The sequence below is a fragment of the Rhinatrema bivittatum genome, chromosome 4 (assembly GCF_901001135.1).
Source record: "Rhinatrema bivittatum chromosome 4, aRhiBiv1.1, whole genome shotgun sequence".
Lineage (NCBI taxonomy): Eukaryota > Metazoa > Chordata > Amphibia > Gymnophiona > Rhinatrematidae > Rhinatrema > Rhinatrema bivittatum.
In genome coordinates, this window is record NC_042618.1 from 268,664,990 (window position 1) to 268,678,206 (window position 13,217).

General features: G+C 47.0%; 1 protein-coding gene across 1 annotated transcript in view; it reads left to right on the top strand.

Moving 5' to 3' along the window:
* The window catches only part of C2CD5 (C2 calcium dependent domain containing 5), a 1,535,590-nt gene that overhangs the window by 1,276,794 nt on the left and 245,579 nt on the right, over positions 1–13,217 (top strand). Inside the window, 1 exon segment of the mRNA XM_029600113.1 lies at positions 9,865–9,952. Coding sequence (XP_029455973.1) covers positions 9,865–9,952 — 88 coding nt within the window.

Below are 13,217 nucleotides of genomic sequence, written 5' to 3' on the forward strand. Positions count from 1 at the left end.
GGATCGATGCACTGGTGCAACCATGGCCCCAAGAGATCCTGCTGTACGCTTTTCCACCATGGCCCCTGCTGGGCGCCATTATACACAGGATTCAGCGGCACAGAGGCCTAGTTCTTCTAGTGGCCCCGGACTGGCCAAGAAGACCCTGGTACGCAGACATGAGAAGACTACTGGCAGGGAATCCACTACCCCTGCCGCCGCACAGGGTCCTGCTGCGACAAGGTCCCATACTCCACGAGGATCCGGCTCAATTCTCTCTTACGGTTTGGCCATTGAGAGGGCTAGACTGAAGTCACGAGGGTATTCAGGACTGGTAATAGATACACTCCTCAGAGCACGAAAGTTCTCCACATCACAAACTTATATAAGGATCTGGAAAGTATTTGAAGCTTGGTGCGAAGCTAATAGCACCAATCCACATGCCGCTAAGATTCCTATCATTTTGGACTTCCTACAAGATGGTCTTCCGAAGGGTCTGTCCCTCAGTTCCATAAAGGTCCAAGTGGCGGCACTTTCCGGTCCCCGGAGTGACGGCAATAGCATCGCCACACACCCAGACATTTAACGCTTTCTGAAAGGTGTCAATCACATTCGTCCGCCACTGAAGTGGCCCATACCTCTGTGGAACCTCAACCTCGTTTTGGACTTTCTTGCGGGACACGCCTTCCGTCCACTTCGAGGCCTGTCTTTCCGTTTGTTTACCTTGAAGATGGTGTTCCTGCTGGCTGTTTGCTCCGCACGACGCATCTCAGAGCTACAAGCACTATCTTGCCGTGATCCGTTTCTCCGGATCACGCCAGAAGCCATCCATCTTCGCACAGTCCCTTCCTTCTTACTCAAAGTAGTCTCGCACTTCCACCTCAACCAAACCATCTCTTTACCTACCACAGAAGGTTTGAAGAAGTCAGAAGAAGGTCGAATTCTACGACATCTCGACATCGGCGGGCTACTGTCCAGATACCTGGAAGTGTCCGAAGCAATACGAAAGACGGACCATTTGTTCGTTCTACACAGCGGGAAGAAGCAAGGGGAAGCGGCCTTACTGGCAACTATCTCCCGCTGGGTCAAAGAAGTTATCAAGGCAGCCTACGTAGACGCGGGAAAATCACCGCCTCTACAGGTCAAGGCTCACTCTACCAGAGCGCAAGCGGCCTCTTGGGCAGAAACTCGGATGCTGTCGCCTGCTGAGATCTGTAAGGCGGCGACGTGGTCCTCCCTCCATACCTTCTCCAGATTCTACCGTCTGGATGTCCAGGCCAGGGAAGACACCGCATTCGCGAGGGCAATCCTGCACGGACTGCGGGCAGCCTCCCGCCCAGTCCAGGAGTAGCTTTTGTACATCCCACTTGTTTTGAGTCCATCTGCTACACGCTAGGAAATGTAGAGATTACTTACCTGATAATCTCGTTTTCCTTAGTGTATGCAGATGGACTCAGCATCCCGCCCGGCTGCCAGTATTCATGGGATTTCACAGGCTCAAGGTAAGCCATGTTTTACTACATAGGGCATCCACCCTGCCAGGTGTCGACACCTTCCGGTTGAGAATCCCGGCGGTCTCCAGCTACTATCAACCGGTCAGGGTAATCCTGTTTAATTACTCATAGAGCTATGACAGCTTTACAAGGAAGATTACTGAATTGCTTCACTTCCTGTGGGGGTATATGTACCCGTGCTGACATCAGATCTGTCTCCAACTGCTAGCACGAGCACACTATACCCACTTGTTTTGAGTCCATCTGCATACACTAAGGAAAACGAGATCATCAGGTAAGTAATCTCTACATTTTGTGCATTATTTCTGTTGTGGCTCCCGGCCACGGAAGGCCACGGCCGGTACCCCCTACCTCCTCCTCCGATGCTGGCCAGTGCCTCCTCTGGCCGGCGCAGCGTGCCCCGCTCCGGGGCTGGCCGACCACGGCCTCCCACGTGGCTTTGAACGCCGCTGTCCTCCTTCAAGTGGGGATCTCCCTAGGCACGCATGGGAGACACCGCCTCTTAAAGGGGCTGCGGCGAGAAACCTCGGCCCGGCCCCGATGGATGACGTCAGGAGTGAGGGGTATTTAAACCCTGCCTCAGTCTCCAGCTCCTTGCCTTTGCAACAGGTCATCTCCTCAGAGTGCTAGTTGCTCTTTCCTATTGTCTTCAAGCTCCTGTTTTCAGTTCCTGCTCCTGATCCAGTCCTTGGTTCCTGAGTCCAATCCTGGCATTCCAGTTCCTGCCTGTGCCTGTGTTTCTGACTCCATTTCTCTCCTTGTCCTTCAGTACCTGTGTTTCCCTTCTCGGCTTGATCTCCTGGTTCTGACTTCAGCTCGCTTCCTTGTCTTGGTTCTCTGCTGCCCGTCTTGACCCTTGGCCTGGTTTTTCGTCTCTGCCTGTCTGCCGCCTGCCCCGGATCTTCGGATTGGACTCTCGTTCTGCATCTCTGCTGCCAGCCCCGACCTGGACTCCTGACCTTGCCTTTGCCTGCCATCACTTCTGCTCTCTTTGAGGCGACTCCGGCACCCAAGGGCTCAACCTGCGGTGAACGAGGACTGGTATAGGTGAAGCTCCAGCTGGGTTAGCCTCACCTGTACCACCAGCTGGTGACGAGAACCATTGGGGGCCGTCCCTCAGTGGTAGTATCAACTCTCGTCCCGGTCCAAGGGTCCACAGTTCTAACAGTTTGCAAAGGCCATGGACCCGGTGGATCTGTCCCTTCTACAGGCCAATCCTGGTGTGGCCCAACATTTGCAGCAGCAACAGCAGTGTTTAGATGTCTTGGCAGCTACAGTCGAGTGCCTTGCCAATCGCATGGATCCTTCATCCACATCCGGGGCCTCTGCCCCTCCACCGGCAATTTCTTTACCACCTTCTCCTCTCTTGTATCTGCCTACTCCGCCTCGGTACACTGGGGATCCGAAACAATGCCAAGAGTTTTTGAACCACTGCTTTGAGGTTCTCTCTCCAACCTACACAATTTCCCAGCGACTAGGTTAAAACCACATTTATTTTCTCCTTGCTGGATGGCAAAGCCCTGGCTTGGGCCTCTCCATTGTGAGAATGCAGGGATTCCATCCTCGGAGACCTGCCCCGATTCGTTCAAATTTTCTGACAGGTGTTCAAGGAGCCAGGACGCCAGTTCACTGCCGCTTCCGAGCTGCTCCACCTCCGCCAGGGCTCCCATACTCTGGCCGAGTACGCCATGGAATTCCGCACCCTGGCCTCAGAACTGAGCTGGCGGAAGGATAGCCTGTGGAGTATCTTCCTCGCGGGACTGGCTTCAAGAATAAAGGACAAGTTGGCTGCCCGGGAGTTGCCTGAGGAACTAAAGGCATTAATTGACCTGACAGGCTGAATAGATCGGCGTCTTCAACAATGTTTGAGGGAGCTGAAGCTGGCACATTAAGTGGTTCCCTTGGCTCCATTCTTCTCTCGTCCTCTGGTCTCTCCAGCCACCTCCGAGGCTTCGCCATACTCAGTGAGGAGCCCATGCAGATAGGCCGAAGCCACTTAACCACAGAGGAGAAGCAGCGGCGCAGGTCCCTTGGACTTTGTACCGCGGCAGCAAGGGTCTCCTACTAGCCCAATGCCCAGAATGTCCGGAAAACTCATGGGCTTAGGCGTCACAGGGGAGCTGACCTTAGGCTCTATCAATTCCGCTCCCCAATGCACGGTACCGGTGATCCCCCAATTTTCCGGGGGATCCTTCATGACTCTGGCCTTTATTGACTCCGGGGCTGGAGGAAACTTCATTCTGGCTGAACTAGTGAATCAACTGCAACTTCCAGTGGTCCATCGCACCCCACCGCTACTGGTCTCTTCCATCCAGGGTGACCCTCTACCTGGACGAGTCTCCCCCTGCACAGCCCCCGTGACTCTCCGTAATGGAGTACTACATGAGGAAGAAATATCCTTCTTCATCCTCTAAAAATCCATTCACCCGGTGGTTCTAGGACTTCCATGGTTGCAGAGACACTCTCCTACCATCAATTGGGAGACCCTATAAATTGCCACCTGGGGTCCCAATTGTTTCTCCACCTGCCTACGAGAGTTGCCTCAAACTCAGCATCTGCTTGCCGCCACCATCGCCAGGATCTACCTTCGCAATATGCTGATTATGCCGACGTATTTTCCAAAGAAAAGGCGGAGACCCTTCCGGAGCCCCGCTCCTTTGTGCAATCGACCTCTTGCCCAGCATGGTACCACCTCATGGTCGGGTGTATCCATTGTCACTACCCGAGACCCAAGCGATGTCTCAATATATCAGGGAGAACTTTGAGAGGGGTTTCATCAGTCCTTCCACGTCTCCAGCGGGCGCTGGATTCTTTTTGGTGGCCAAGAAGGATGGTTCATTAAGACCCTGCATTGACTATCGAGGGCTCAATGCCATTACTCGCTGGGACCGTTATCAGCTCCCGCTCATTCCAGAACTCTTGGACCATCTCCAAGGAGCCAGGGTCTTCACGAAGCTGGATCTTTGCGGTGCCTACAGTCTGGTCCAAATCAAGCCTAGGGATGAATGGAAAACCACCTTCAATACGCGTGACAGTCATTACGAGTACCTAGTAATGCCTTTTGGCTTGTGTAACGCGCAGGGGTCTTCCAAAACCTAATGAATGAGGTTTTTAGGGATATACTCCACAACAGTGTGATCGTCTACCTCAATGATGTCTTAATTTACTCCAAGGTCCTGACTACCCATTGTGCTGAAGTAAGCCAGGTTCTCCAGCGTTTAAGAGAACACCATCTATTCGCTAAATTGGAGAAATGCCTCTTCGAACAGGAGTCCTTGCCCTTCTTGGGTTTTATTGTTTCCACCTCAGACTTCTGAATGGACCTGGACAAGCTCACTAGCATTCGGGAGTGGCCTCAACTTGTGGGACTTCGTTCACTGCAACGGTTTCTTAGCTTCGCCAACTTCTACAGGAACTTCATTCCGTGAAACTCTCATATCGTGGCACCACTCACTGCCCTAAGCAGGAGAAGTTTAGATGCCAGACATTGGTCTCCTGAAGCCATTCAAGCTTTTTGAAGAACTGAAACAGGGTTCCTGCAAGAACCCTGTTTCAGTTCAGAGGAAGTAGTCGCGTCCGACGTGGCGGTAGGAGCAGTACTCAGCCAGTACTCCACCCAGGGAGCCTTGCTACCATGCTCATTTTTCTCCCACAAATTTTCCCCTGCGGAGAGGAATTACGGAATCAGGGATAAAGAGCTTCTGGCCATAAAGATGGCTTTCGAAGAATGGAGGCAGTGATTGGAGGGGGCGCAACACCCCATCACAATATACACTGATCACAAAAATTTAGAATATCTTAGTAAAGGCATGGCATTTGAACTTGCGCCAGGCTTCTTGGTCCCTCTTCTTCAGCCGGTTCAACTTTGTGCTGTGTTACCCACCAGCGATAAAAAAAAAAACGCCAGGGCAGATGCCCTGTCCAAACTTCATGATGCAGAAGACACTCCAAACTTACCCCGTTACATCCTGGACCCTGCCAGAATCCTACTAGCAGCCCCCAACATGGTGCCCCAGGGAAGAAGGTGGTCCCCCTCCGACCAAAGGTTAGCCTGGGGTCACGACTCACTCACTGCTGGACACCCGGGCAGGACCTGTACCTTGGAACTGTTGTCTCGCTACTATTGGTGGCCTCGGATGATCCAGGATGTTCAAGCTTATGTCAGTTCCTGTCCGACTTGTGCACAACAGAAGCCACTGCCCGGTTGCCCGTGGGGCCTCCTGCAGCCTCTTCCAGCTCCTCGCGAACCGTGGACCCACATATCTATGTACTTCGTGGTAGACTTACCCTCTTCCCACGGCAACCAGGTGATCTGGATAGTGGTCGACAGATTTTCAAATATGGCACATTTAGTTCCTCTACCCAAGCTACCGTCTGCTCTCGAGTTGGCACAACTATTCATTCAACACGTCTTCTGCCTCCATGGCCTTCCCCAGCACATTGCATCAGACCGTGGTCTCCAATTCACGACTAAGTACTGGTGCTCCGTATGAAAGAAATTCGAGGTGCAGTTGGATTTCACTTCTGCTTTCCATCCTCAGGTCAAACCGAACGGATCAATCGGGGGTTGAAGACCTTCATCCGCTCTTTTGTTGGGAGCCGTCAAGATGACTGGGCACTGCTATTACCTTGGGCGGAGTTCTCGCACAATACACACGTGCACTCCGCTACTGTACTTCTCCCTTCCAGGTGGTCTTTGGCAAGCAACCCAGACCTCCTTTGCCCTTGCCTCTAACCGTGCCTTCCCCTGTGGCCCAGCTCACGGCCCAACAACTTCACAAACTATGGGACACCACCAATGCTAACTTTCCAAAGGCCGCCAACACAGCCAAGCAAATTTCGGATAGACACAGTCGCCCAGCTCCACTGCTTAGTCTAGGGGACCGGGTGTGGCTCAGCACCTGCAACATTCATCTTCAGATCCCTTCAGTGAGGCTAGCTCCAAGATACATTGGACCGTTTTCTGTCGGCGAAGGCCTGGGTCCTGTGACTTACCGCTTACACCTTCCTACCAGTTTACGAATACATAACTCCTTTCATGTATCCCTATTAAAACCTTTGGTGCTCTCATTTCATGCCACTCCACCCAAGACTCCAGAGGTCGTCTCTGAAGAAGATCCTGTCTACCAAGTCAAGCAGATTCTGGATGTACGATGGAATCACAGACATTGTGAGTATTTGATTTCCTGGGAGGGATTTGGTCTTGAGGAGAACTTCTGGGAGCCGTCATTAAATATCCTGGATAAGTCTCTGCTCCAGCACTTTCATCACACTCACCCCAACAAGCCCGGTCCTTCTATGAGGGGGCATAAGGGGGGTACTGTTGTGGCTCCTCGCCGCAGCAGGCCACGGCCGGTCCCTTCTACCTCCTCTGATGCTGGCCGGTGCTGCCTCTGGCCGGCATGGCATGCCCTGCTTCGGGGCCGGCCGACCGCGGCCTCCCACGTGGCTTTGAACGCCGCCGTCGTCCTTCCAGCGGGGCTCTCCCTAGGTGCGTGTGCATGGGAGACTCTGCCTATTAAAGGGGCCATGGCGGGAAACCTCGGCCCAGCCCCGATGGATGACGTCAGGACTGAGGGGTATTTATACCCTGCCTCAGTCTCCAGCTCCTTGCCTTTGCAACAGGTCGTCTCCTCGGAGTGCTAGTTGCTGTTTCCTGATGTATTCAAGCTCCTGTCTTCAGTTCCTGGTCCTGTTCCTGCTCCTGTCCCAGTCCTTGGTTCCTGAGTCCAGTCCCAGAGTTCCAGTTCCTGCCTTGGTTCCTGACTCCATTCCTCTCCTTGGCCTTCAGTTCCTGTGCTTCCCACCTTGGCTTGATCTTCTGTTCTGACTTTGGTTCGCTTCCTCATCTTGCTTCTCTGCTGCCCGTCTTGAACCTCGGCCTGGTTCTTCGACTCTGCCTGTCCGCCGCCTGCCCCGGATCTTCGGATAGGACTCTCGTCCTCCATCTCTGCTGCCAGCCCTGACCCGGACTCCTGACCTTGCCTTCGCCTGCTGTCACTTCTGCTCTCATTGAGGTGACCCGCACCTAAGACCTGCCAGCCCCGCACCCAAGGGCTCAACCTGCGGGTAACGAGGGCTGGTATAGGTGAAGCTCCAGCCGGGTTGTCTTCACATGTATCACCAGTCAACGACGACAACCATTGGGGGCCGTCCCTCAGTGGTAGTACCTCATCCCGGTCCAAGGGTCCACAGTTCTAACAATTTCTACAGTAAAAGCCTTATAATGGCTTAGTAAATTACATTCTTAGTGATTAAACCTGTGGATAGGAGTATAGTTTAGGAATGGATGAAGTGAAAAGGCAGCGTAATAACACTGCTTGCTATTAAACAGAAAAATTAGTTTGTGATTCCACTCAGATTATTGAAGTAGTTCAAGATCAAAAACTTTGTCATATTCCTACTATGTTTGTCAAAACGATAGCAACCACTGTAGCAGACCACCTTGAAACTGGTACTGGGTCTGGTGTGCATTCTACATATGAATTGATGGAAAAGAGTGGTGCAAGTTTATTTTGTTGGCACTTATTAAAAATTATTTTAAAAACTGATTTTATGGGATAAGAACATGCCATACTGGGTCAGACCCAGGGTCCATCAAGCCCAGCATCCTGTTTCCAGCAATGGCCAATCCAGACCATAAGAACCTGGCAAGTACCCAAAAACTAAGTCTATTGCATGTTACTGTTGCTAGCAGTGGCTATTCTCTAGGTCAACTTAGAACTAACTATAATTGAAGTGTTTGAGGAATGATTTAAGTACCTTCGACTCACATCTTAACTATCTGAAATTCAATTTTTATAAACGCAAAGTTTAAGTTGTGTCTTGGATATTTGGTTAATATTGCCTTAAACAGAAACCATCCATTGCCAGTCATTGATCTAGCAATCTCTTCTAACTCAGGCTCTGTATGGTTGTAAACATTTGATAGATTTGCCTTCCATCATGCAGCTGCTGGTAGGGATGTGATGATATGCCTTAGTTCTAATTACTGTTTCTGAGAACCTCAGTACTTCTGATCCTTTTCTTAAATGAGGATAAATAAAACTACTTACAGAGACTTCAAACACATACCTTAGTTTTTATATGCAATTAACAATAGTAAAATGTATGTTATTTTAAATTTAGACCTTTGTATGATATGGGTATATCTACTCTGACTGCTAGGATGTACAGTGTTTATTTTACAGATTAATGTAATATTTTTGAAATCTCCCTACACCATCTTTTTGGTCCTGCTTATGACATCAGCAAAATATCTGGTAATGTCACGAACAGGTAAACTGACAAATTTAACAATGTATCCTCGGGTAATCAAAAGTACTAAGCATTTTTCCCATGTAAATAAAGAGAATGAAACCCTTTAGTACAGTAAGATTATGTATGTAATGTTGTAACTTGCATAAGACTATGGATAAGCAGGATATAAATGTTTTAAATAAATAGAGTACTAAACATTACAAAGATATAATTACCTTGGGAAATCTGTACATATTCAGAGATAATTCCATTGATTACAGATTATTCATAACTGTTTTCAAGTTCTTAACCATCTGCAATGTATATCTGGCCTTGAGACAGTAAAAAGTGAATTTAAGCTGTGTAGCCTCCTACCACGACCTGGGCCTGGCGCGTCTGGTGTTGCTATTGCGCTTCCAACGTAGTTCCTTAGCGACACCTGATGCACCGGGCCCAGGTCACAGAGGGGGATACCACGATCTGAGCTGAAGAGAAACTACTGTAAGTTACAGGGAGGGTAAGGATGGGTGTGGGAGGTAGAAGAGGGGAAGGAGGGAGCCTGCAGATTTTAGGATTTTAAAAAGCAAAGCTGGATCTTGTGGGGGGAGGGGAGAGGCTAGTGCCAACCCCTGACCCTTTTTTTTTTTTTTTTTTTTTAAATTCTGATTTGGGCTCTTTGGGGGAAGGCAACAGGGTAGAACCATGAAGTTCAGGTTGAGGGAGGAAGTGGGGGGGAGGGGGGAATTTAGTAGGGGCCTGTAGGCCCACATTTTTTTTTCATTAGGTTTGCCATTTAATCGGATATGTTTTAAAGATATCCAGTTAAGTGGCTCATTATCCAGCCACACAAGACCGATATCTTTAGACCTTCTCAGAATCTAGTGTAAAATTATCCAGCTAACCTAGCCAGATATACCCGCTATTTGGCTAGGTTAATCAGATATCTCAGCCCTTCCCCATAACGCCCTCAAAAGCTGAATATAGCCAGCTATGCCATTTAGATGGCTAACTATTATCTATTTAAATAGCTTTAGAATGTGGACCTCATGATTTAAAATTTCTGATTATTTTTTTGTTTCTAAAAGCTCTCATCACAGAAATATGTTCACATTAATCCGATTTCTGTTTGCAGGTTACAGTCACTGCAGTTGCAATAACGTTTGACAAACATCAGGCATTACAGACCAATAAAACCAGTACAGAAAGAATATTTCAGAGAGGTAATTGATTTGAGTAATTGGCTGTTAAAAGTTTGTTTGCATTAAGCATTTTATCTTATGTTTGTACTGTAGATCTTTGTTATATTTTATTACACTGCTGCTTCCATGTTTCTTCCATGCAAGTAGAAATTGGTAGTGAAAAGGATCAATGAATTTTGGCAACCATATGTTATCGTATTAACTGTACTATAGATGTCTTAGGTTCTGCACAGCGCAGGTTGAACAGAAAGATTTACCAGCAAGATGCAGTAGTTTACATCCCTTGCTCTGCTATCACTATGATGTTTTCCTTTGCAACAACTTGCTATACAATATTTATCCCTTTGTTACACTGAATCACTGATGATGAATCTTTTGAATATGTAATTTCACATATAACTAGTTCAACTGGCATTCAAGGCACAATTTTCAGATGAAGCCTTATTAATGTTGGCGTTCTCCAACGATAAGCATATTTAATAGAACCACTCTGGTGGACCATAATGACTTCTTGCATCCCTGGTTGGAAGGAGCTTCTAAGTCCTAGAACTATATAATGTTTATTTGTCATTATAAACATTTATAGAGTGATTGTAATCAGCTGTCTAGTCCTTTTTCTGAAAGCAAGCAGAAACATCATCTACACAGATGGCTAATGTGACTCTAAGTCATGCTTATGCAGAGAGCTCTTCTAGAGTTTTCTAGTAAAAGCTTCTAAGTGTACACTTCTTGTTTTTCTCTTTTCTATCATCAGAGAATATCCTCCTGGAAAACTGTTTTAAATCTGTCCTTTTTTCTTGTGTTATCCTTCTTCACTGCTCCAAAGATTTTGCTTCTCACCAAATTTTTGGTTTTTATCCCAGTTAAAGTTTTCAGTACTTTTGAAGTTTTCTTGTTTATTTTCATTGCCACTTCTGCCCTGGTATGTGACCATAGTGTCTGTTCTGCCAAACTGCTGTCAGTGCATGTAGCCCGATCACATTTTTTCTCAGATTGGCATGTTTTTTATTCTTTAAAATATGCCATCTTTCAGTATCTCATCATTTATTTTTCATGCCATGGCCAAGAAGCAAACCAGCATGCCCAGAATGCTCCTAGGGTTGCCCTCACAAATCATCAAAAGGAGTTCTGCAAATGCTTGGGTAAAAATTACATCATCTTTGTGTACATCTTCTATGCCAAGATCTCATCCTGAGCAATTGAAATCTGTCTTGAAAAACTCTGACACTACCTGACTTGTGTGAATAAGACCAACTTGAAGCTAATCTTGCCAGCTTAAAGGATTCAAGAAATCGACCATGGTTGCACTAATGACTAGGCCTCATTGATTGAAGTGGTCCTCAGCCACTTAAACAACTCTTATCTAAGGATTGATCCCACTGGTTGATTTGTCCCACTTCCCAATGCTCAAGTTGCCATCACAGTGGCTTAAAGGACTCAGTTTGCGAGATGAAGTGGGTGAGTGCCAAATCTTGAGTGGAGGTATTGGTGTGTAAGTACTCCTTGTCTGTACAGAACTGAATCAGTATTTTGTTAAGCATCTTTTATTGCTGAAATGTTTACTGCTGCTATTTTTAAATTGCTGCTATTTTAAATTGTTACATACTTTTTTTTTTGTAAGCTGCAAGTGATCTTCACACATTTGCTGCTATTTCTATTATACTATAAACCACTTGGGGTGAATTTAATATTTAAAAAGGCATGTAATACAAATTAATTAAACATTCTTGTCAGAGCATGATGCTAAGGGCTTGAATGTGATGAAAATTTCACACTCTCAGAAGTGGTTGCTCCACTCTTCCCTAACTTTATCTGGTTATTAACTGTTTATCAACTTTTCCTCCAGGAACTTGTCCAAAACTTTTTAAAACCCCATCTACAGTAACTGCCTTTACCACATCCTCTGGCAGTGAATTCCAGAGCTTAATCATGCATTGAGTGAAAACATATTTTCTCTGATTTGTTTTAAATGTACTACTTAGCAACTTCATGAAGTTTTCCCTTAGTCTTTTTATTTTTTGAAAGATTACACAACTGATTGGCATTTACCTGTTCTACTCCACACATGATTTTATAGACCTTTATTATATCTCCCCTCAGCTGTCTCTTCTCCAAGTTGAAGAGCCCTAACCTCTTTAGCCTTTCATATTAAAGAAGCCATTTCATACCCTTTACCATTTTTGTCAACTTTCTTTGTACCTTGTCTAGTTCCACTATATCTTTTTTGAGATGCAGCGACCAGAATTGCACACAGTACTCTGTGTGGTCACACCTTGGAGCAATATAGAGATGATATGACATTCTTCCTTTTATTCTCCATTCTTTTCCTAATATTCATTTTGCTATTTTGACTGCTGCCACACACTGAGCCAAGGATTTCAACATATTGTCCATGATGATACCAAGATCCATGGTAGAGCCTCCTAATATGGAACCTAACATAATTAATTTTCTGTGTGCATCACTTTGTTCTTGCCACATTAAATTTCATCTGCCATTTGGGTGCCTAATCTTCCCAGGTCCACCTGCAATTTCTCACAATGCATTAGTGATTTAACAACTTGGAATAATATTCAGGTCAATACAGTACGGACGCACAAAAAAACCGCATACATTTTAGGCACCCGCTTTTGAATGTGCACTCAGCCCCCTTTCCTTTGCGCATGATACAGAATGCAAATGAGGGGTCATTCTAAAAGGAGACACTAGGGACAATTGCATGCCCCTAGCGCCTCCTTGACCCTGGAGAGGTGGCTGTCTGTGGGTTTGTAAAACGGACGCTCAAATTTATGACTGTCAGTTTCCCACAGCCATGGGTTAGGAAAATGACTGTCAGTTTCCCACAGCCATGGGTTAGGAAAATGGATTCTCGTAAAATGGATGCTGTAAAATTGAGCATTCATTTTCCTAACCTAACCCTACCTTTTGGTTCCTCCGACTTAATATCACTATGATATTAAGTCAGAGAATGTACAGAAGAGCAGTATTTTCTGCTTTACTGTACACTTTTTCAGGCTGCTCAGAAATTAGCACCTGGGCAGGCGCTAATTTCTGAGTGTAAAATATGCGGATCAGCAGCACATTTTTTTCCCAGGCGAATGACTAATAGCCTCATCAACATGTGATGAGCGCTATTTGCTTCACGGGGGGGGGGGGGGGTGTGTTTGGACGCGTGTTGTGGACACGCTAAACCCCTTATTGTACAGAATCAGCCTGTTTATCTGTCTGCAGATTTGAGCATCTCACTCATTGTTTGCATTTCCAGCATTTATAAATATTTAAAAGC